Source organism: Urtica dioica, chromosome 11 (assembly GCF_054948205.1).
Source record: "Urtica dioica subsp. dioica isolate 48M chromosome 11, U.dioica_male_clone48M_v1_H2, whole genome shotgun sequence".
NCBI classification, from domain to species: Eukaryota; Viridiplantae; Streptophyta; class Magnoliopsida; order Rosales; family Urticaceae; genus Urtica; species Urtica dioica.
In genome coordinates, this window is record NC_142766.1 from 3,774,692 (window position 1) to 3,797,036 (window position 22,345).

The 22,345-nt window shown below is 37.9% G+C and overlaps 1 protein-coding gene across 1 annotated transcript; it reads right to left on the reverse strand.

Moving 5' to 3' along the window:
* Positions 1-236: 236 nt before the first annotated feature.
* On the reverse strand, positions 237-5,464 carry LOC149380732 (putative linoleate 9S-lipoxygenase 5). Its single transcript, XM_089630775.1, has 9 exons — positions 5,178-5,464; positions 3,084-3,385; positions 2,774-3,014; positions 2,354-2,695; positions 2,189-2,274; positions 2,007-2,111; positions 1,609-1,913; positions 1,269-1,532; positions 237-1,168 (listed from the first exon to the last, which is right to left on the reverse strand). Exons 1-9 carry the CDS (start codon positions 5,386-5,388, stop codon positions 412-414), a joined length of 2,613 nt encoding a protein of 870 aa, XP_089486901.1. The 5' UTR covers positions 5,389-5,464; the 3' UTR covers positions 237-411.
* Positions 5,465-22,345: the final 16,881 nt, after the last annotated feature.

Here is a 22,345-nt window from a genome sequence, read left to right on the forward strand (position 1 = left end):
ATATTTATTTATTTTTACAAATTATGATGCAATTTGATGATATTCATCGGAAAAATAAAAATGAAATATACATTATTTTGATTTTTTTTTTTTTAGAGATTTCAAATATATCATTGGATTCCAATAAAAACCATGGAATAAATAAATAAACTAAGTAGTATAATATTCCAAGCTGATTTTCATGTCTTGAGCTGGAAAAAAAGTTATTCTCACGTTTAATTAACAAGCAAGCATCATACACAATTGAGCATAGCATAGCTAAGCGCATTTTATTCATTAACACAAGCTACCGAGTAGCCTTTTTATAGTAAACACACAAAGTTCCATCTCCGCGAGTGGAGGAAGAAGACGTAGACGAAAACACAAATGACGCGTACATGAAGGATAGTTGACACAAAGGCGGGTATGAGATTAGATAGAAATGCTGTTGGGAATGCCACGGGCGGTGATGCCCTCTTTGCTGTAAGGCATGAGGAGCGTGTAGGGGAAGTGGACGGGGCCGGCGCGGTTCTTGAGGCACGCGTCGGCGTTGCGGGCGGCAATGTTGGCCTCGATGGTGGAGAGCTTGTGGGCGAACTTGTCGAAGGCTTGCTTGGGAGCGGGGTCGAGGGTCCAGGTGGCGTGGTTCTCCCTCTTGCCGAGGTAGACCTCGTCGGAGGCGTGGCGGGAGAGGATCTCGATGAGGGAGACCCCGAGGAGGCCGAGCATCTCGGAGGTGATGGTCTTGAAGTAGGCCTTGTCGGGGTCTGTGCGGAGCTCGTCGAACTCGGGGGTGCCGGGCTCGGGGATGAAGCGGCGGCTGACGGTGGGGCGGTTGGGGAGGAAGCCGGCGTAGGGGTACTGCCCGAAGTTGACGGCGGCGTGGAGGGCGGACGAGATCCAGATGAGGGTGGCGCACGACTCCACCAGCTCCCTGCGGCTCTCCATCTTGGGCCACCAGGGGGCCCCCCTCAGGTCCCCGTGCCCCACCTCCACCACCTCCTTCCAGAACGCCTGCAGCTCCGTGTCCTTCTTCACCGCCTCGTCCGACTTGTAGTAGAAACACGTGTACTCCTCCACCCACGACTTGATGGCCGACCAGACCTCCAGCCCGTCCACCGCAAACGGGTAGTCCGATATCAGCAGCCGCACCCCGTGGGGGCTGCTCGAGTCCTCCACCGCCACCCCCCTACAAACACACGCGCACCGAAACAAGAGAATGACATTTAGTAGCGGCTTTACCAGATTATCTTTCGGGAACCACACACACCAAAGATATATGTGCGTACCTCTTGATGAGATCAGCCGGGAGACCCTGTTCCGTGAAAACCCAGTTTTTGTACACCACCGCAGACATCTCCAAAGCAAACTTTCCGGGGAAGACGGTCAGCTCAAGGATTCCTCCGCTGTTGATGAGGGTTTGCCGAGCGAGTGCGTTAATGAACATCGTGTCTTTGAAGTGAGGCTGCAGAAGCTTGTGAATCGGGTGCATCGCGCTCAGATTCCTATTAGCCGCTATCACAAACGGTTCCACCACGGCGTGCGTGTTCAACCTAGAACATAACACGCAAAATTAAAAAAAAGATGTAACCAAAACCCGGTCCGTCTGGGGTTCCAAGTCGTAATTACCAGTGACTGACGAGCTGGTGGAAGCCAGAGTCGTTCACCGCCGCGTAGGCCTTAGCCAATCTCCAAAGGGTTCCCTCAATGCCAGTGCTAGCCGGGGTATACACTTTGCTAACCGGGCCGAGATTCTCGCCCTTCGGGTTCGGCAAGCTCAGCTCGATCGCCAATGTCTTCAAAGTGCCGTCATCTTGTAGATAGAAGAGTGTCCTACTTGCGTAAAGCTTTGTGTCGGTTGAGTTAATCCTGTTCAAGTACGGCATAAACGCATCGTGGTAATCCACGATGAATAGCCTGTTGCCATACAGTGCCTGTTGAAAACACACACAATTTGGAATTTATATTTCTGATTTTTATGTTGGGGGAGGGGCTATAATAATGGCAATCTTCTGATGAGCATTTACCTCAAACACACTTCCTCCCAAGTGCTTCTCAATGTGATCTTCAGTTATTTGACTAGTGTGATCACCATACTTCGCAGCGTCCAAATTGCTTCTGGGCGGGAACTCCTACAGTTACATAAAAACAAATCATAAACAAACTGTATAATGCTTTCAAATCATATCAGTAATAATCAGAAAATTACTTCAAGGCGACGAATGACGACGGGGTTCACTCCAGCCACTGTTTCTCTCGCAAACTCTTCATCGCTCGCCCACGCCCACTTGTCCTCTGCCACAAATTTCTTAATCAGAATCAAACAGAGCAAATAGAAATTAGACAATAACCAAAGTAAGATAGAAATGTGTACTCTGAATCACATGAGGCTTCGGGAATTTGGGGAAGCCTTCACCGTCGCTTCGGAAAATTTCCTTGAGCAACTCAATGGGCATGGATTTTCGGACCATCTCGAGAACCTGCGGCGGCAGCTTAAACCCTCCATCATACATGTTGAACAGTTCATCAAAGCTGTCGATCTCTTCAGTTCCATCGAAATAAGCCAGCAGAGCCGGTGTGAGGCCTTGGGTGAGAAATTTCAGGCCGTAAGCGATAAAGTCCGACATTTTGACAGACCCAAATCGTTCATCTCGCGGAACATAAACGTTTAGAGTGAGAAGATCAGTAACAGGCAACCCACTCTCGCAGGTGGAATCTGTTTGAAAAAGAAGAACCAAGTTTATAAACAAGAATAAAAAAAATCGGAAAAAATAGTGAATAAACTAATTTGAACCTGTCTTAGTGGGTGGTCTGCTAGTTCTTCCTCTGCGAGGGTAAGGGAAATCGCTAGACCCTCCTAGAGTTTGACGAGCGTGAGTGGGACCAGTGTCAGGCTTGCCCAAATCATTGTAGAAAGCATAGTCATAGACTCGGTCCCAAAGCTCGAGCTTTTTCGTTCCCTGGCCTCGCAGGCTGGCCAGCTCTTGCTCTCTGTAGTAACGCAGGGTCGCTGGGGTGTCTCCCGGAAGATACGACTGCAAAAATGATTCACGAACTTCTGTCAGTACTTTCAACAAACACTTGGTGGACAAGGGTCAAGTTACCTTGTTGGCGAAGAAGATGCGTTCGTAGCTGTAGCGCTCTTTGGGGTACATCCAAGAGTGACAGTCGAAGACGATGGAGTCATTTTCGTGGCCAGGAACGTTCTCGAAGGTGAGAGTGATCATCTTGAGGAAAAACTCTCTGTTGTGGGCGTTTCTGACGATGACAGCTCCAGGGATTCCGATGTTGTCATCCCAGTCGAAGGTTACTTCGAAGGTCGTGTCGCCGACGATCACGCCGGTCAATTTGCCGATCCAGTTCTCCAACTTTGCTGGCTTCCCAACCTTCCCTTTGAACCCGTTCGCTACACATCCCAAACTCAACTAGTTCACTTTAGGATTTATTTTTATTTCTATTTCTATTTCTATTTTTATTTTGTTTTATGACTTTAGTTATATAACCAAAATCCAAAGGAATGCGGATTCTAAAAAAAAAAAAAAAAAAAAAAAGAGAGAGAGAAAAAGAAAAAGAAGCGATTTTATTATAATTTACTTTAGATAGAACGATAGCGAGTAACTAGGCAGAGACCTCTTAAACCCAAATAATCATCCCACAAAAATATCCCTCACTTAATAGATTAATCTGAACTTAATGAATCTTATTGGGTTTATTTGAATTTAAAAAATTAGATGATATTTAAGAACAACACTAATTCTTTTTTAAATCGTTGATGCTCCTTAATTTTAATTTTAGAAGTTTGAATCTAATAATTTCCATTTAAATCTATACAATTAAAAATAAAGATAAAACTCTTGTCCTGCCAAAAATCTTTTTTTGTAAGTCGGCGTATACAAGCCTAATAATAAATTTTCCATTTCAAAATTTTATACTTTCTTTATCTATTTTTAAACCATACTGCCAACAAAAAATTCGGATAAAACTTGTGTAATGAGATAAATCCAATATGACTGGTTTAAAATCTTACTCGAAGTGAAATGTTTTGTTGAAGTACACTTAGAAGTTTATTTTGCGGCTTCGATGTTTTCAATGCTTCATAATAAATTTCTTTCTTTTAATGTAGTGATTTGTAACACACAATCATAAAAGTATTCTTCCTACCATGCATTGAATTTAATTTAATTTTTTAATCATTAATTTTAGGGCAAATCTTATGAATTTTTTTATATTTTTTTTATTTACGCTGGGCCGATTATAAGACGCGTAAATTTTAGTTCTTAACATCTAAAATTTTTTCATTTATGGTTTGATTGACAAATTAGCTAATATCTTAGGGATGTTTTCATGTAGTTTTATGTTTAATATGACTTATACCTCTTAAACTGTATTTTATTTAAGAAATCTAATTTTTTTTAACAAAATATAATATCTAAATAATTTAATCGAAATTCTTAATTTACATAAAATACAAAGGCATGATTACTTGTGACTCATGAAATCAATAACAAGTTATTAGTTATAAATTTGCAAGAGTTTTCTATCTATATACCTGATGTTTGTCATTTTTATATACTGAGGACTAAACTTGAGACTTTTTATATTTAAAGAGCTAATTAAAAAACACACAAAAGGACTATTTAATATTTAGACATCAGGGCATATATATAATTAAAAAAAAGCGTATATTTTGCATAACAAAGTAAATATGTGTTCTAAAATAAGAAGCAATACTTTTATGTGTGTACTGCATTCTGCATATATGCCAAACAAAACCTCTTACCTCAAGTTTTAAAGACACTTTCAAAACTTCAAAAGACAAACAATGACAAAATTATAAATTCAAGAAACTTTTAGGGCTTTCGAGTCCTTAACAAAAACCTTTCTCTATATGACTATATCTAACAGATTAAACCAAAAAAAAAAAGTACACAAGAATATATATACAATTGCTGAAATCAAAATTAAATGTATATATACATATACACATATTGATGTAGACATATATATATATATATATATATATATATATATATTTGTGAGTGTCTACATCAATATGTTATCGAAAACAAGATGTTTGCAAGCAAGATAATAGAACTGCTTGCTTTTGCCCATGCAAAGATATTTGAGAACAAATGATGAGCTGAGTTAGTACGTGAAGATTATGTAATGAATAATGGAAGAGCTTCATGAATATGTACCATTGTCACCATGGACGGAGCTGATGAGCTGAAGGAAGACTCCTTGGCCGACAGCCTCACTGACGCGGTCAATGACGGAGGATCCGAAATCGTTGATTCCCGAACCCAAAAGGTCGTCCTTCACCAACACCACTTTCCCTTCGATCCTCTTCTTCTTCGTGACCTTGTCGTGTACATTCCTCACGGTATTGATTACGTTTGAAGCAAACATGGTTGGTTCGGAATATGAGTTCAGAGAGAAGTGTATGTATGTATATTGAGCTGGTGTGAAGAACAAGGTATTGTATATGGATGGTATTTATAGAGGACTAGAGCGTCTGGAAATGAGAGCTTATGGAGTAATAATGGGAACCTTACAGTTGTGTCACAGTCGGACTTTGTTGTGATTTGTGACCAGAATAAAAATTAAATACGTGCGACCCTACGTCGACCGTGGCAAGATCATGAGGATTACTAATGCTTAAATTAATTTTTTTTTGGGTGAAATTCTGACAGGAGTAGACATATGAAATTGATATTGACCTCAAAAAATCTCTTAAAGATATACACCTTATCCCAATCGGCAAGTGAAATTCTCACTAAAAATAACTCTCTTTTTTTTTTTTTTTTTTTTTCTTTTTTTTGCATTTTAAACATGTATGAATTCCATGTTAGAACGGGAAACAAATATCATGTTAATTTACACTGTAAAATCTTTAACTTGGTAGCGAAACAAAAGCTCATTGACAATCTGTGTCTTTGTTTACTTGGTATGTCATCTGGTATTTTTCAGTATATGCTCGGATCTTATAGCTTTATACCCAATTAAAAAAAAATATTAAAAAAACATAACGAAGACTTTACTGATATATTGTACATTAAAATATCTTTTATTTCATATTAAAATTACTGTTATAATCAAGGTATTTAATCTTTAAAGCTTAGCTAGGTATTTAATCCTTTACATCAAATACAAACTTTTGTCTTTATTTAAACAAATACCTAATTTTTTAACGGAACTTTATCTCATTTGCGACTCGAATTGACGACCACATATACTGATATGCGTGGATGTACTCATCAGTCAAGCTGCCCAACTCCATCATAATTCTTAATACTTAATAAACAATAATACTGAAGCCATACCATACCATTCTCAGTTTCTCACCCTTAATAGTTTCAGTATAATTGTTTATAATCCAACTTAGTTTCTGAGATTTGTTTACTATAGAAAGAAGGCACTGATATGTATAAGTTTGTAAGAACATCAACGCCATTTTCATAAACAAATGTAGGTGGCTTTGAATGGACGCCCAGATTTTCACCTCATATGCAACAACATTATAGTTTGTAGTAAAAGCTTTGTATACCAGTTGTCATATTAATTCCGTAAATTAAGTTTTTTATTTTTTATTTTCACGTAAGTAACAATTTTTTTTTTCTTCAACGCATCTTATTAATTATCTGTAAGGAAATTTTGTTCGAGACTCATCCCATTATCTTGCATTATTTACATAGGCAAATGGCAATAACGCACGTTTTTTTAAAGTAAAAAAAGGTTGGTGTAGAGGAAGATATTAAAGAAAAAAAAAAGAAGAAACAAGTGTTCCATAAAAAAATAAAATAAAAAATTAAACAAGTAATTTTAAATCGGATTTAATCAACTTAAAAACGTACGCATTGTGTTTAACTTCCACAGCTATTGCTATCAATCGTGTTGCTTTCACGTTGAAATTGGTATTAAATGCAAATGCATACGAACAAGGTTTGCTGGCTCGGCCAAACAGCTTTTTATTTTATTTTGCGCGCCTAATTTTGTTTGTCTTTCTGATGTCTTCACATCTACATTGATTGTTTGTATATGAAACGCAGAATTTTCATGTGGCGAATATATTAACCAACCCCATTTGTTTTCATCTCTGTCTTTTTTCAGTCACAATTTATCAATATACTAGCTTTTTTTATTTTTTATTTTTTTATTTATTTTTTAACGCGGTCACAGCACATAAATAGAAATTTAACTCATATTATATATATATATATATATATATATATATTAATAGTGGAGATAATTATATTAGTAGCTCAATAATCCACGCTATTTTTAAAAAATAGTCAAAGTTTTATTTTATTAAAGAAATAGTCCATCAGGTCAAAGTTAATTAAATTAACTGTTTTAATTAATTAAATTTACTTCGGTCGGGTGAGTTATTTTTTTTAATAAAATGAAACTTTGACTTGAATCTTAAAAGAAACTAGGAGGTTCTCTAGTTGCAACAAATAATTCTTAATAATTTAGATTTATGTGTTAAATAAAATTTACAAAATCTTGACGGAGAGAAGATGAGGTAGGCCCTCCACTACAGGTTACATGCCTCGAACAATGAGGTAGAATTCGAAGCCCTCGTCGTCGGGTTGGAGCTGGCACGAAAGCTCGAAGCTGAAAACCTTCTAAGAACCTAAATCGTTAAAGACGATTACGCATCAAAAGAACCCAACATGATCGTCTACTAGGCAAAAACAAATTTGAAGCTCGACACCTTCTCTTTGTTTGAGATCCTCCAGATCCCAAGAGAACATAACTCCGATGCTGACGCTCTTGCTCGACTTGAACCCGACATTGATGAAGAAGGGTTGGGGACTGTCCCGATTGAATCGCTATCCCGGCCGTCCATCTCACGAGACAAAGTTCCTACATCTATTTACATTATTTTCCAACACATTTTTACACATATTCCTATATCTATTTTCTCACACATTTTCGTCCATATGGAAACACATAATTCCATCAGCCAATTCTCTCAAAGTGTTTAGGAGCTTGGAGAAACCACTCACAAGTTCCTCACTTTACATAGAGATACATATTATCATTGACCCTACATTATTCTCTTTTGTTACTTTGGCTAAATAGGAGAACTAAAGGAGATCCATGACGAACAATCAAAAGGTGAGAGAGCTTGCCACCACATAGAACCACTCTCTTAGGAAACTTGGGAAATCTCGGTTATTTATAGATTTTTCCCGTCCGCCTTGATTTCCTTGTAACCGAAAGAAGCCATTGCGGGCCCGAGACTATCCCTCCAAAGAACCCTCAGAAATAGAGAGCTCGCAGTTCCCGAACCCCTTGGTAACTCTAGTTCTCGGGTCTAAGGGAGAGCTCTCGCCCTTACGATGTGTCGAAGCCGGAATCCTACGTGGGAAGCACGTCGCAAATGTTGTGCGAAAAATTGCATTATAACAACTTTTGTTAATGGTGTAGATGATATATACTAACCTGATTAAGGCATTGTGACTATAAACAGAGTAGATTGGAGAGAAAAATGTTGTGTCTTCTTATTCATTGTTGATGGGTATTTATACACATACACTTCTTAACATATAAGCAAGTAATAACTATGTAATAATTGCATAATAACTACATAATATTCTCTGTAATAATCTCCTAATAACTACGTAATACTCTATAACATCTAATAATAAATACATAATCTCTATAATATTCTGTATCACTCCCCCTGAAGTAGGAGCATATATGTTAATCATGTTCAATTTGTTACAAAGATATTCAACCCGAACCCCATTAAGCGCCTTCGTGAAAATGTCTCCTATTTGATCGCATGGATTTACATATGATGTGGAAATCAAGCCTCGTTGAACATTCTCTCGAACAAAGTGACAGTCGCTCTCAATGCGTTTTGTTCTCTCGTGAAAGATTGGATTCGATGCGATATTGATGGTTGCTTGATTGTCGCACCATAATTTTGCTGGCAACATGATGTGGAAGCTTAACTATGTCAATAGTTGATGTATCCACATTATCTTACATGTTCCTTGTGCCATGACTCTGTACTCCGACTCAGCACTGGATCTTGATACGACATGTTGCTTATTGCTTTTTCATGAGACCAAGTTTCCTCCGACAAACACGCAATATCCAGTAGTCGATCAGAGGACATCTTGGACCCTCCATAGTCTTCATCTGTAAAGCATTCAATCTGAGTATGACCATGATTTGAGTATAAGATCCCACATCCTGGTGCTCTTTTCAAATAACACTAGATCTGCTCTAAAGCTGCCAAATGGTCAACTATCAGAGACGCCAAGAATTGGCTCACTATGCTGACGGAGTATGCAATGTCTGAGAGAGCAACGATGAGGTAGTTCAACTTGTGGACTAATCTTTTGTATTATTCAGGATCATCCATTGGTTCTCATTCCTTCGTCAGTTGCATATTGGGAGTCATTGGGGTACTGCACGGTCTGGCCCCTAATTTTCCTATCTCAGAAAGCAAATCAAGTACATACTTCTTTTGCGATAACTATATACATTTATCTGCTTCTCGATACTTCAACACCCAAGAAGTATTTTAGCGTGCTCAAGTCCTTCGTTTGGAACTGCGTATGGAGGAAGGTTTTGAGGGACGATGTGCCAGTAATGTCACTTCCTGTAATTACTACGTCACCAGCATAAACAACTAGAAGAATGACACCATCTTTCGTATTCTTGAAAAATACAGAGTGGTCAAATTTGCTCTTTCGAAGCCCAAATTGTTCAAGAGCTTGGCTAAATCTTCCGAACCAAGCATGAAGGCTTTGTTTCAGCCCATACAACACTTTTTGAAGACGACACACACGGTCATACCCGCCTAAGCAACAAAATCAAGAGGTTGCTCCATATACACTTTTTCATGTAGATCTCCATGCAGAAATGCATTCTTAATGTCGAGTTGGTGAAGGTGTCAGTCATGAGTTGCCCCCAATGAGATGAAAAGTCAGACATATGTCAACTTGGCATCAGAGAAAAGGTATCAGAATAGTCAATTGTTAGGAATATTGTCCACTGAAGATAAATGATTATTGAATTCGATAAGAAGAACACTATAGCATTTATGATTAGTGGGTTGAATTTTGATATTAATATATAGAATCAATAACAACTATCCCCATTGCCTCCGTATTAAACTGAATTACATGCTGGACATCTAAGTTCGGGCGGTATGCTAATACATGGTCGATGATTGATACACACCTGGGAAGCTGTATCTAAAATCATATATGTGGAACACTAAGTGTGTTGGAATTGATCTAGGGTTAGAAAAAGATTTAACGCTTCGAGCAAGCGGTGGAATTTAAAAAATTTCTTTTAAACAAGTAAAACGTTTTTACTAACCTAGACAAAGAACAAGTACATATAAATTAAAACTATTAAAGAGCATTATTTATTTACTAACCTTTGTGAAACTTGAACATTGAGAAGCCTTAGGAAGGTTGGAACGTTCGTCTCCCCACTCAGCTCATCTTTCTTCTTTCCTCGGAAACTCGAGCAACCATAAAAATTTCTATCACAAGAATCACTCGAGAAAGAAAGGAATTAGTGTGTGGGCACTTTTAAACACGGCGACTCAAGAACAAGTCTAAGAGTCGAAGAGCTAAAACACTAGGTCAAATGTGGACCTAGGTGCCAAAACAAAAACGAAAGAAACTTAGAGAGAGAGAGAGAGAGAGAGAGAGAGAGAGAGAGAGAGAAGGGGCGGCCAGAAGTTCTAGAGAGAGAGTCTCTCAATCTCTAACTTATGTGGAATGAATAAACAATGAGCATGAGGCCTCTATTTATAGGGGAGGGATTACCTTCAATAAGGTAGTTTTCTCTTCTACAGAATATCACATATTCATGAGCAAAAATTGCCCTTCACCCTATTGAGTCACACGGCCAAGACTTGCCAAGCAAGTCCTTGGATTTGTTTCCTCTTTTATCTTGCTCTCTCCTTGCTTGTTTGGCCGAATTCCCTTCTTTCCTCATAGAGGAAATTTGTTTCCTCTTTTTATTTTGGCAAGTATCTTGATACATCAATACACAAAATAATCTCTCTTTTTTCTTTGGGTTGGATGACCATATAGGGCTTCTAGAAGGTATTTCTAGATTTTTCTTCACTTGTTCATGACAACATAAGAAAAGCCCATTAAGAATTTTCAAGTAAAATTCCATGAAATGAAATTAATCATCAAGGCCCAAATTCCTTAGAATGGCCAAGTGTTAATATGTCATCATATGAAAATGTCAAAAAATTTATTGACATTCATTTCATCCTATGTCCAAAAAGACAAAATTACCCTTTAGACAATTTTCGTAAAATTTGTCTCGTTCTTGTTTTGACTTAGCTTCTAGTTTAACTATTCCTACTCGATATGATTTGTGGTAGTGACCTCATGGATCCAAATGAACAAAGCTTGAGCTAAAATACTTGGACTCAAAAGTTCACAAACCTTTTCTAAGTTTAGCTTCATGTCAACTGACTCCACTAAAGAGTTGACACTGAAAATCTATCGGTTCAAATGAATTTATTTTCTACTCAAGAATTCTATTTAATTGTAATGAGTGGATCCATTGAATATTATCTATGTTTACCCTTCATGAATATCATCAACTAGTCGGGATTTACAAAATTACCATTTTACCCTTCTAGTTGTTATTTCCTCAACTCCTTTATCGCTTGTGAATAAGTTAGAAACAATGTATTGAGAGGAGCTAACAAGTGACATTGATTCATCCAAAAGAGTCACGACTCAATTTGGACAGTGTCTAGTTCATTTATTCACATTCCAAGGAACAAAGCATGATGTGATATACATTGCATTTCAGCAATCTTGTACATGAATTCCATATCTATGAGATCTTCACAAAGTTACTGATGACATCTTCATAACTTAGTACTTCACCAATAGGTCCTGTTAAGAATCACAAAGTAAAACCGAACTCTGACTTTCTCAAATGAGAATACGTAAGCTATGAAATGACATGTCTCATTTCAGGATTGAGGTAAGCATGATGAAATTCATGCGTAGTGACTTCGAGACATAAGAGGTTAAATGGTTTGTTCTTATCTTGTCTCTAGAAGTGCACTGGTCGATTCAGTACCTTCAGAAGATACCTAGAATAACTATAGAGTCTCCAACTCTCAATGTCTCATAATCAGACATAATAGATTCTCCTAACAATCGTACTGAGATCAATAGTCCTTTGGTCCTTAGATTGCGAATATACTATTTTAAGAAAAGCATGAAGAGTTTGTTCATGCAAATTTACATTTGTCTCTTCATATGTTGTTAGGTTGTTTATGGACTAAAGACTAAGGTTTTATCATAAAGCTTTAGACAAGGAAGAATGAATGAATATTTCAACTTTTATTAATAAATAAGCAGTTACAAGCAAGAGTCTTCGTGAGACTATATTACATCAAATGTATACAAATAGACACTACTACTCTTCTTGTTGGCACCATTGACAACAAAGTGAAGGCTGATCACTTAGTGGGAGCATTCTACACTTTTGGTAAGTGTACGACTTGGACATACCTTGCCTGAGATGTGACGTTTAAGCACCGTTACGACACACTAGCCGATGTCACTATGATGGTCACAGTAAGACTTGATCTAAATCCTGAAGTGTTCATGGACTTCTAGGTCTTGTTACTTAGTTCTTTGATTCATCACATTAAAGGCCCATTGAGGTTGCATAAACAGATGTTTTGGGAACTCGAGACTTGATCGTAGAAGGGAAGTGTTTCACAGATACGGAATCCAGCCTTCCTAAAAGAAGGTAAATGTTCTCTCACCTAATGGTTGTTTCCAGAACTGATAGATTGCTGGCACTCTCGAAGTAAGTAATGTTCGAGAGAATATTTCATTGGGAAAGCAACAATGCTTAGGGCTTATATGTATGAGAAAGGTATAACGGAATAATTGACCTTTTCTCGATACGGGTTAAACCTGGAGGATCTTGATCACGTACTGACTATATCAGTGGACACTCGTCACGATGAGTAAATATAATTCTAGTATTAAAGGAGAGTTCAGTCTTAGCTTACACGGTGGAGTATTGACTAAGATTAGACGAATCGATCGGAAAAGAGAAATGACTTTTTTCGTCTTTTTGATCGGATTTGTTAAGCTTCAAATACTAGGTCCATAGTCTCCGATTCGGCTTTGATAAAGAGGAATAGGAACTTTCTAATAATAATTTTTTTTTATTATAATCTCACATGTTGTAATATGATTAGCAGCATAAATTCGGAAATTTGTTTATTTGTCGAATTAACTATTTATAGTGGAATTAATTATTTGTTGTTGGATCAAGTAAATAATTAATTAAATTTTGAATTGGGCCTTATGGGCATTGCAAAATTCGAAATCCCTTGGCCCATGGAGAAGCAATTAGTTTGTCCATACCCACAGTGGGTATATTCGGAAAACGCCCAAAAATGAAATCCTTTGCTCATGGGCACATGAAATTCGAAATACCCATAGTGGGTATATTGGGAAAACGCCCAATTTTTTCTCTTTCATGATTTAAATAAAGAGAGAATATTATTTAAAAGGAAATAAAATATTTGCCTTTATTATCTCTATATTTATATCACGGATTGAAATCCCGGGGAAACCCGACGGGATCCCCCTTTATTGAACTCCCCGGCACCGGAACCTTCAAAACCGAAAGTTTTCGGTGATTCCGGGGGAATCGGACCGGGAACCAGTGAGGAACCCGGTTCCCACTTCCCGATCCGGTTCAGTAAAAAAAACAAAAAAACCGGGTATAAATACCCGGGTTCCCCTAAAAACCATCATTTGCGTCGGTTTGTTCTCTCCAAAATTCCACCGCGACCTAGTGAGAAGTTGCCCAGATCCTGCTGTGCCGCCAGCTTCCTGACGCGACGAAGGTGAATTCTTCCCAGATCCCGCCGGTTTACTCCTTTCCCGGTGAGCTTCCCGACCACTTTAGGTTTTTTTTTTTTGATGATTTTGAGTTTAATTTTTGAAATTTCTTGATAATTCTTGAAGATTAAATAATATAAATTGATAGTTATGAACATGAATGTAGTGTTTATTTAGAGTTTGTGTTCATGTTTCTAATTTCTTGATTATTTAGAATTGTTTATTGATTTATGAAGAAATTGTTATGAATTTTTTTTAATTTTAGAGTTTGTGTTCATGTTTATAATTTTTTTGTAATTAATCCGAATTATTTTATAATTTTTTGATTAGTTAGTGATGATTAAGGTTATGTTGAACTTGTTTATTGATTTATGACGAAATTGTATGAATTGTTTTTAATTTTAGAGTTTGTGGTCATGTTTATAATTTTTTTGTAATTAATCCGAATTATTTTGTAATTTTTTGATTAGTTAGTGATGATGAAGGTTATGTTGAACTTGTTTATTGATTTATGACGAAATTGTTATGAATTGTTTTTAATTTTAGAGTTTGTGTTCATGTGTATAATTTTTTTTGTAATGATTATGGTTATGTTGAACTTTGTTATGAAGTATTTTAAATTTTCATTTAGATCCGGGAATATGTTAGAGTTTGTGAATATGATTCATGATTGTTAGTTAATTTAATTTAATAAAGGTGATTTGGTGATTTGTTAATTTGTAGGTTACAACTTATAAGAATGTCGGCCCCGACCCAGCTAGGAGGTATTGTACACCCGTGCCCGGAAAAAGTAGAGCCCACCACTGTATATTTTGCGACCACATTATGGGAGGCGGCGGCATCACAAGAGTCAAAAACCACCTAGCCCATGTAGACCTAACCAAAAGTGTCAGATTATGTGAAAAAGTCCCTCCTGAAGTACAAGCAGAGATGTGAAGTTTACTTGAAGGCAATGTCGTAAAAAAGAAGAAGAAACAATCGTTGGATTCTACGCTTCACAAGACATTGAATAAAAATGTTGGTGTGGAAGAATCAGACGAAGAAAACTACGAAGCTGAATTACGAGCAGTGATGAAGAGGTCAAGACAAGAGGCGGCTCAGACAGAATGAGAGGCTCGGATGATGTCGGGGCTCGGCAGTGGTTCTACGGCAAAATCTCCACCGACTGCTCCGTCATTATATAAGTCAGCGAGTGCTAATAAAAAAAATTGATGAGATTTGGTGGAGCCGAAGAAGAGAACGTGGCTAGGAAGATCTATAATAAAATTCTTTGTTCACCAACATGTGCCGGCGAGTAAGGCGGACTCGAATGAGTTCAAAAACATGATAGCGACCACTCAAGATCTAGGTAATCCTGAATTCGTGATCACTAATTGTATTTCCATATTGTCGCATCGCATGTGTTCTTGAAATGTTAAGATGATGTATATTTGCATATTGCAGGTCCTAATGTTCCTATACCATCTCCGTATGAAATTCATAACAAGTACCTCGATATGGAGGTTGCCGACGCGGAGAACTACATTGAAGAACAAAAGAAGCGGTGGGTAAAATATGGATGCACCATACTCAATGATGGTTGGACGGGGCGACCAGACTGAGCATCATCAACATTATGGTTTATTGTGCTGGTGCAATGATGTTCTTAAAGTCCGTTGATGAATCCAAGCATATGAAAACAGGGGAGTACATCTACGGAATATTGAGGTTAGTGGTCAAAGAAATTGGAAGACACAATGTCGTCCGAGTTGTGACCGACAATGGTTCGAACTATAATAGTGCTGGTTTGAAATTACAACGCAAGTACAATGTGTACTGGACACCTTGCGCCGCACATTATCTAGATCTGATGTTTGAAGATATTGGGAAGAGAGATAGTGTTAAGCAGACTATCAAAGCAGCGAGGGATACAACTAAGTTCATCTACAACCATAGCACTGTGCTGTCCAAGTTACGGGACACATCCCTAGGTGAAATCATCCGTCCCAGCGCAACAAGATTTGCCACGAACTATCTAGCTCTCAGAAGTCTCCGAGAGAAGAGAGCTGCGTTGAGGACGATGTTCAGTAATCAATGGTGGGATGATTCCAAATTGAGCGCAACACCTACAGGTAGATCCATATACGAGACTTGTTTAAACCCCAGGTTTTGGCATTCGGTGGACAAAGTGTGTGCCATATTCGAGCCGATGTACACCACTCTTCGATTAGTGGACACTGAGGTGCATCCCACAATGGGATTACTATACTACGTCTTCCACGAGATGAAAAAAAAGTTGGAAGCGATGAGTGGGAAGAAATGGTCGTTGACATCGTGAACCACAGATAGAGTACTCAAATGAAACATCCACTGCACATTGCAGCTTTCTTCCTAAATCCAAAGTTGCTGTTTAACCCGGATATAACCATGAACAATACTCACATGGCCGCTCTCACAAAGGTGTTCGACTTCTTGCATCCGGATCTTGATGGGGCAACTCTTGGGAGATAGGTATAAATTCTTACAAGCTAGATCACATTATGAATATATGAGTCTTATTTGATTTTGTAATTACAGTTAATCGCATTTCGAGACGCTCGAGGGGACTTCTCACAAAGAAATGCTATTTCGGCACGAGGCACCCTTTGTGCAAGTAAGCTTGTGAGATGATTTGTATGCATAAACTATGTCATGGAATGGTATGAAATGACATGATATGATTTATGTCACATGATTGCAGGTGAGTGGTGGGAGTGTTACAGAAATTGGACCCTGACTTTACAGACGTTGGCCATTCGAATTTATCAAAAAATTCATCCGCCTCCGCTTATGAGAGGAATTGGAGTACATTTTCCCTCGTCCACACAAAACAAAGGAACCATATAGCGTACAGCAGACTTGAGAAGCTTGTTTTCTGCTCATACAACATGAAGTTGCAGCTCCGAGAAGTAACTCGGATTCACGACAACAACCTCACCCTGATGGATCCTTTGGATATCATCGAACGAGCTTTCGAACGCTCGGGGAATGACAATGAGGGAGACGATGAAATGCTCTGCTGGATTGACGAAGTTCACATGGATGACATCAACCAGAACCCAGATTCGACAGTAGCTGAAGCGGTTCGAGAGCATGGGGTTGATCCGGAGCGAGTGTTGAACGAGGACGTCCAACCTTAACGCGGATCTAGAGACAGTTCGGATTCAGATGGCGGAAGTTCAAGTCGTAGATCAAGTGGAGGAGCTGGAGATGAAGGTGGATCAGGGGGAAGTGGTGGAGGTTCATATCGGGCTGGAGATTCCTTTAGTGCTGGATGTTCATATGGTGATGTCGGCAGTGCTCAAGTTGGATACGCACCATCGAAAGAAGATTATGATCGTCTTCATCATCCTGCCTTCTTGATTCAGGATACGGACGCGGAGGTCAGGGCGGAGGTATGAATGATTCCATGTCATTTACGTCTAGCAATGACGTTGATGACTTGTCCTACAACTTCGGATCAGTTTCAATTGGTCCTCAAGGCACGAAGTCCTCTTATGATGACGGATCTTCCAGTTACAACCAGGACTACTATGCATAAAGTCAAGCTCCCGAAACGGTGCGACCAGTTCCAGGTTATCTCCTCCACTCCATGTCCGTTGCTTCATCTCAGTATGAGTACGACTATCACTTGGACAGGTACTTTCGTGCATGTGCTCATTACATGACTTGGTATGATTACTGTATGACTGCTGCATATGGTCGCTATGAGTAGTCATTTCATTTATATCCCTTTTATGTTGAATTTGTTGAACTATAGTATTTGGTGGATTGTGTTGAACTTTATCATTTTGGTTTGTACTATTGAACTTACTTTTTGTTGTATTTGTAATTTGGTATTGTGTGGAAACATTCTACACTATTTTTAATTTTATGAATTTTATCCTACGTACTTTGTATATTCTTTTGTATATTTCTTTTCTGAATTCCCCTGGTAAATACGGTATTTGACGGTATTCCTCTATGGTAACGGTAAGTTCAACAGTAGCGGTTTCCTTTTTTTTCCTGCTTTCTCCGGTATTCCTTTACGGTACCAAGGGTTACCAGTAAATTCTGAAGCTCGGAACGGTAACGGTAACGGTATTTCGATCCTTGATTTAAATTCCTAATATCTAGGAGATAATATTAGATTTGATATTATCTCACTATTTAAAAGTGAATAAGATATTGCCTTTTTAAATAGATTCCTTATTTAAAGGAAGATATTATGGAAAATATATCCTAGATTACGATCTAAGGGTTGAGAGAGAAAGTGGAAATTTAAATAAAGATCTGACGGTTGATCTTTGATTGGAGACTAGAGTTTCCTAAAACCTCTCCATTCTACCACTATAAATAGGGGGTCTAGGGTTGAACAAAGATCATCCAAAAATAGATGAAAAATTTCGTCACTCCCTCCCTCCCTGGCAGTGGACGAAAATTTTCTCTCTCTCCCTTTCCCCGAAATTCCGTGATTCCAATCCCATAAACACGGTGAGATCCGAAACACCATTATTTTGAGATCGAAGTGAGATACATAAAGCTGTCCACTCAGTTGTCCTATTTGTCTCGGAGATTACGTTTCGGAAGACTACGGTGTCATCATCGACGACTCGAAGCTGATCTGGCTCTTCATCGACGAACGTTCAAGAATGATGACGGATCTGACAAGGCTGGAAGAATTCGGTTCGTGAGCCCAACCCATAAGTCTCCTCGAACCTTTATTCTTATCGGTTGCTTGATTGCTTCTCGAACTTTATCGTACAAACTCGTAAAACTAGGTCTTGTTTTAAATATAATCCATATTAATTAGCTTAAGATAGCGTAATTAATTCTTCCACATGATTATGTATAGGGGTTTAATTCCCATCATTAATGCCATAGGTCTGGGCAAAACTTTGGCGACTAAGCGGGCTTTCAATTGAGCAAGTGTGCCATCCAGATTCATTTTGACTGTGAGGAGCCATTTACATCTAATTGCGCGTTTCCCTAGGGAAGAGTAACCAGCTCCCAAGTACCATTGTCATTTAATGGATTCATTTCCTCTGTCATTACTTTCTGCAAACCTGGATGATCTAAGGCTTCACAGACAGTCTTAGGAATTGTGATGAAGTCAAGGGATGAAACAAATGTTAGGAATATTGCCCACTAGAAGATGATGATTACTAAATAAGATAATAAGTTACTTTATTAGTATAATATGATTAGTGGGTTGAGGTATGATAAAATTCAGAATCAATAACAACAATCATCTGTAGTCTCCTTATCAAACTGGTCGCATGATGAGCATCTGAGTTCGGGCGGTGAACTAAAACAAGGTCGATGACTGATATGCGCTTGGAAAGCCTTATCTAAATTCATATATGTAAAACATGAGTGAAGATTGATCACTCAGTGAGAGCATTCTACACTTTTGGTAAGTGTACGACCCGTACAGACTTTGGTTTGGATAGATGTGTCGTTTAAGGACCGTTACGATGCACTAGCCGAGGTTACTTATGATGGTCACAGTGACGCTAGCTTGATCTAAATCTTGAAGTAATCATAGACTTTTAGGTCATGTTACTAGGTTCTTGTTGTCAATGGTGCCCACAAGAAGAGTTGTAGCCTTTACTTTTGTACATTTGATGTAATAAAGTCTCACGAAGACTCTTGCTTGTAATTGCTTATTCATTAATAAAAAGTTGAAACGTTCATTCGTTCTTCCTTGTCTGTTTGAAGCTTTATGATAAAACATTAGTCTTTAGTCCATAAACAAACATAACAACTTACGAAGAGACAAATGTAGATTTGCATGAACAAACTCTTCGTAGTTTGCTTAAAACGATATATTCGCAATCTAAGGGTCAAAGGACTATTGACCTCAGTATGATTGTTATGAAAATCTATGATGTCTGGTTATGGGGCATTGAGAGTTGGAGACTCTATAGTTCTTCTAGGTATCTTCCAAAGGTATTGAATTGACCAGTGCACTTCTAGAGACAAAACAAGAACAAACCATTTAACCTCTTATGTCTCGATGTCACTACGTATGAATTGCATCGTACTTACCTTATTCCCGAAATGAGACATGCCATTTCACATCTTACGTATTCTCATTTGAGAAAGTCAGAGTTCGGACTCACTATGTGATTCTGAACAGGACCTATTGGTGAAGCACTAAGTTGTGAAGATGTCATGAGTAACTTTTTGAAGTTCTCATAGATATGGAATTCATGTACAAGATTGCTGAAATGCAATGTATATCACCTCATGCTTTGTTCCTTGGAATGTGAATAAATGAACTGATCACTGTCCAAATTGAGTCGTGACTCTTTTGGATGAATCAATGTCACTTGTTAGCTCCTGTCAATACATTGTTTCTAACTTATTCACAAGCGATAAAGGAGTTGAGGAAATAACAACTAGAAGGGTAAAATGGTAATTTTGTAAATCCCGACTAGTTGATGATATTCATGAAGGGTAAACATAGATAATATTCAATGGATCCACTCATTACAATTAAATAGAATTCTTGAGTAGAAAATAAATTCATTTGAACCGAGAGATTTTCAGTGTCAACTCTTTAGTGGAGTCAATTGACATTAAGCTAAACTTGGAAAAGGTTTGTGAACTTTTGAGTCCAAGTATTTTGCTCAAGCTTTGTTCATTTGGATCCATGAGGTCACTATCACAAATCATATCGAGTAGGAATAGTTAAACTAGAAGCTAAGTCAAAACAAGAACGAGACAAGTTTTACGAAAATTGTCAAAAGATTATTTTTGTCCGTTTGGACATAGGACGAAATGAATGTCAATAAATTTTTCGACATTTTCATATGATGGAAAATGAAATTTAAAAACAGTCGGCCATATTAAGTGAATTGGGCCTTGAGGATTAAATTTCATTTCATGGAATTTTATGTGAAAATTCTTAATGAGCTTTTTTTATGTTGTCATGAACAAATAAGACATCTAGAAACATGTTCTAGAAGCCTAAGAATTTCGCCCAACCCATAGTGTGAAAGGGAGATTTATTTTGTGCATTAATGTATGAAGATACTTGCCAAAAGAAAAAGAGGAAACCAATTGCTTCTAGAAGCATAGACAATTTCGGCCAACTAAGAGGAAATCAAATGAGGAAACAAATCCTAAGCCTTCATGAGGCATGTTGGACGTGCAAGGCAATAGGAAAAGAGGAAATAAGATTTTCTCATGAATATGTGATATTCTATAGAGAAAAGGAAACTACCTTTTGAAGGTAAACCTCCTCCTGTAAATACCCCACCTCATTCCTCTCATTTCATTCATTACACATAAGTTAGAGATTGAGAGCTTCTCTCTCTAGACCTTGGCCGATCCTCTCTATCTCTCTCTAGTTATTTTTTGTTTTTGTTTTGACACCTAGGTCCATGATGGGAATTTCTTAACTGAAGAAAAATTCTACACGACGCAAGCGAACGTGTCGTCAAGTAGTAGAGTGCAAAAGCACGGATATCGATCCCACAAGGACTCTAGACTATTTCCGAAGCAAACTCACTAGCTTTCTTTTTCGAGTTATGGAAAATGAAAAATGGGGGTTTTTGATTGTTTTGAGAACAAGATGAAATGTAAACAAAAGTGAAAACATTATTTAAACACAAGTTAAAAGGAAGGGGCGGGATTTCGTTATTCCATCGAGTCGGTCGGTCCTGGTACGATTCTAAGCTCGGGTTTAGAGTTGTAAAATTTAGTCTCAATCCCTCTTAACACATTCACTAATCTCTCTCGAGTCTTTAGGAATCTAGCTACGTGTCGAACTTACACCTCTCGGTTTGGGTCCTACTAAAACACGAAACCGCATTTAGCCCGGGATTTCAATCAACTACATTTACCCCTAGTCTTTCTATAGCTCTAGGAAGGTTAATGATGAGACGGGTATAGCTCACTTGTTTATTACCTCTCGGTTTCTAAACTCGTCTAAGGTTCACTAGTTAGTTAGCTACTCTAATTAGCGTTAACACACAACCCATACCCATAATATTTCACTCTCAACCCAACCATGAAGCACAAAATCTAATCTAAAGGTTTGACCAACCAACTCAATTACTTAACTACATCGCACCCCTAAATCTACTTAGCTAATCATGATTATGAATAAACAAAGCAAAATAGAAATTAACAAAAGAATTAAAGCAATAAAATAAGTAGACATTGAGTGCTAAAATAAACAAACACTTAAGCTCTCATTAATATACTACCACCAACTCCAAAAATCCACTCAACCAAAACAATAAATTCAAAACACAAATATTCAATGTTCAAGAGACTAAAGTAATCACCAAAACTCAATAGAAATAGATTGCAAGCAATAAATGATGTTCAAAGCAATAAATGGAGTAATAAGTTCAATAAACAAGAAATAAGTAAAAAGAGAGAGTTAAGGGTGAACAAATGGAGTTGATGATGATGATGGAGGTTGTCACTCTCCTTCTTCTTCTTCACTTCAAGAAATCTCCTTCAAA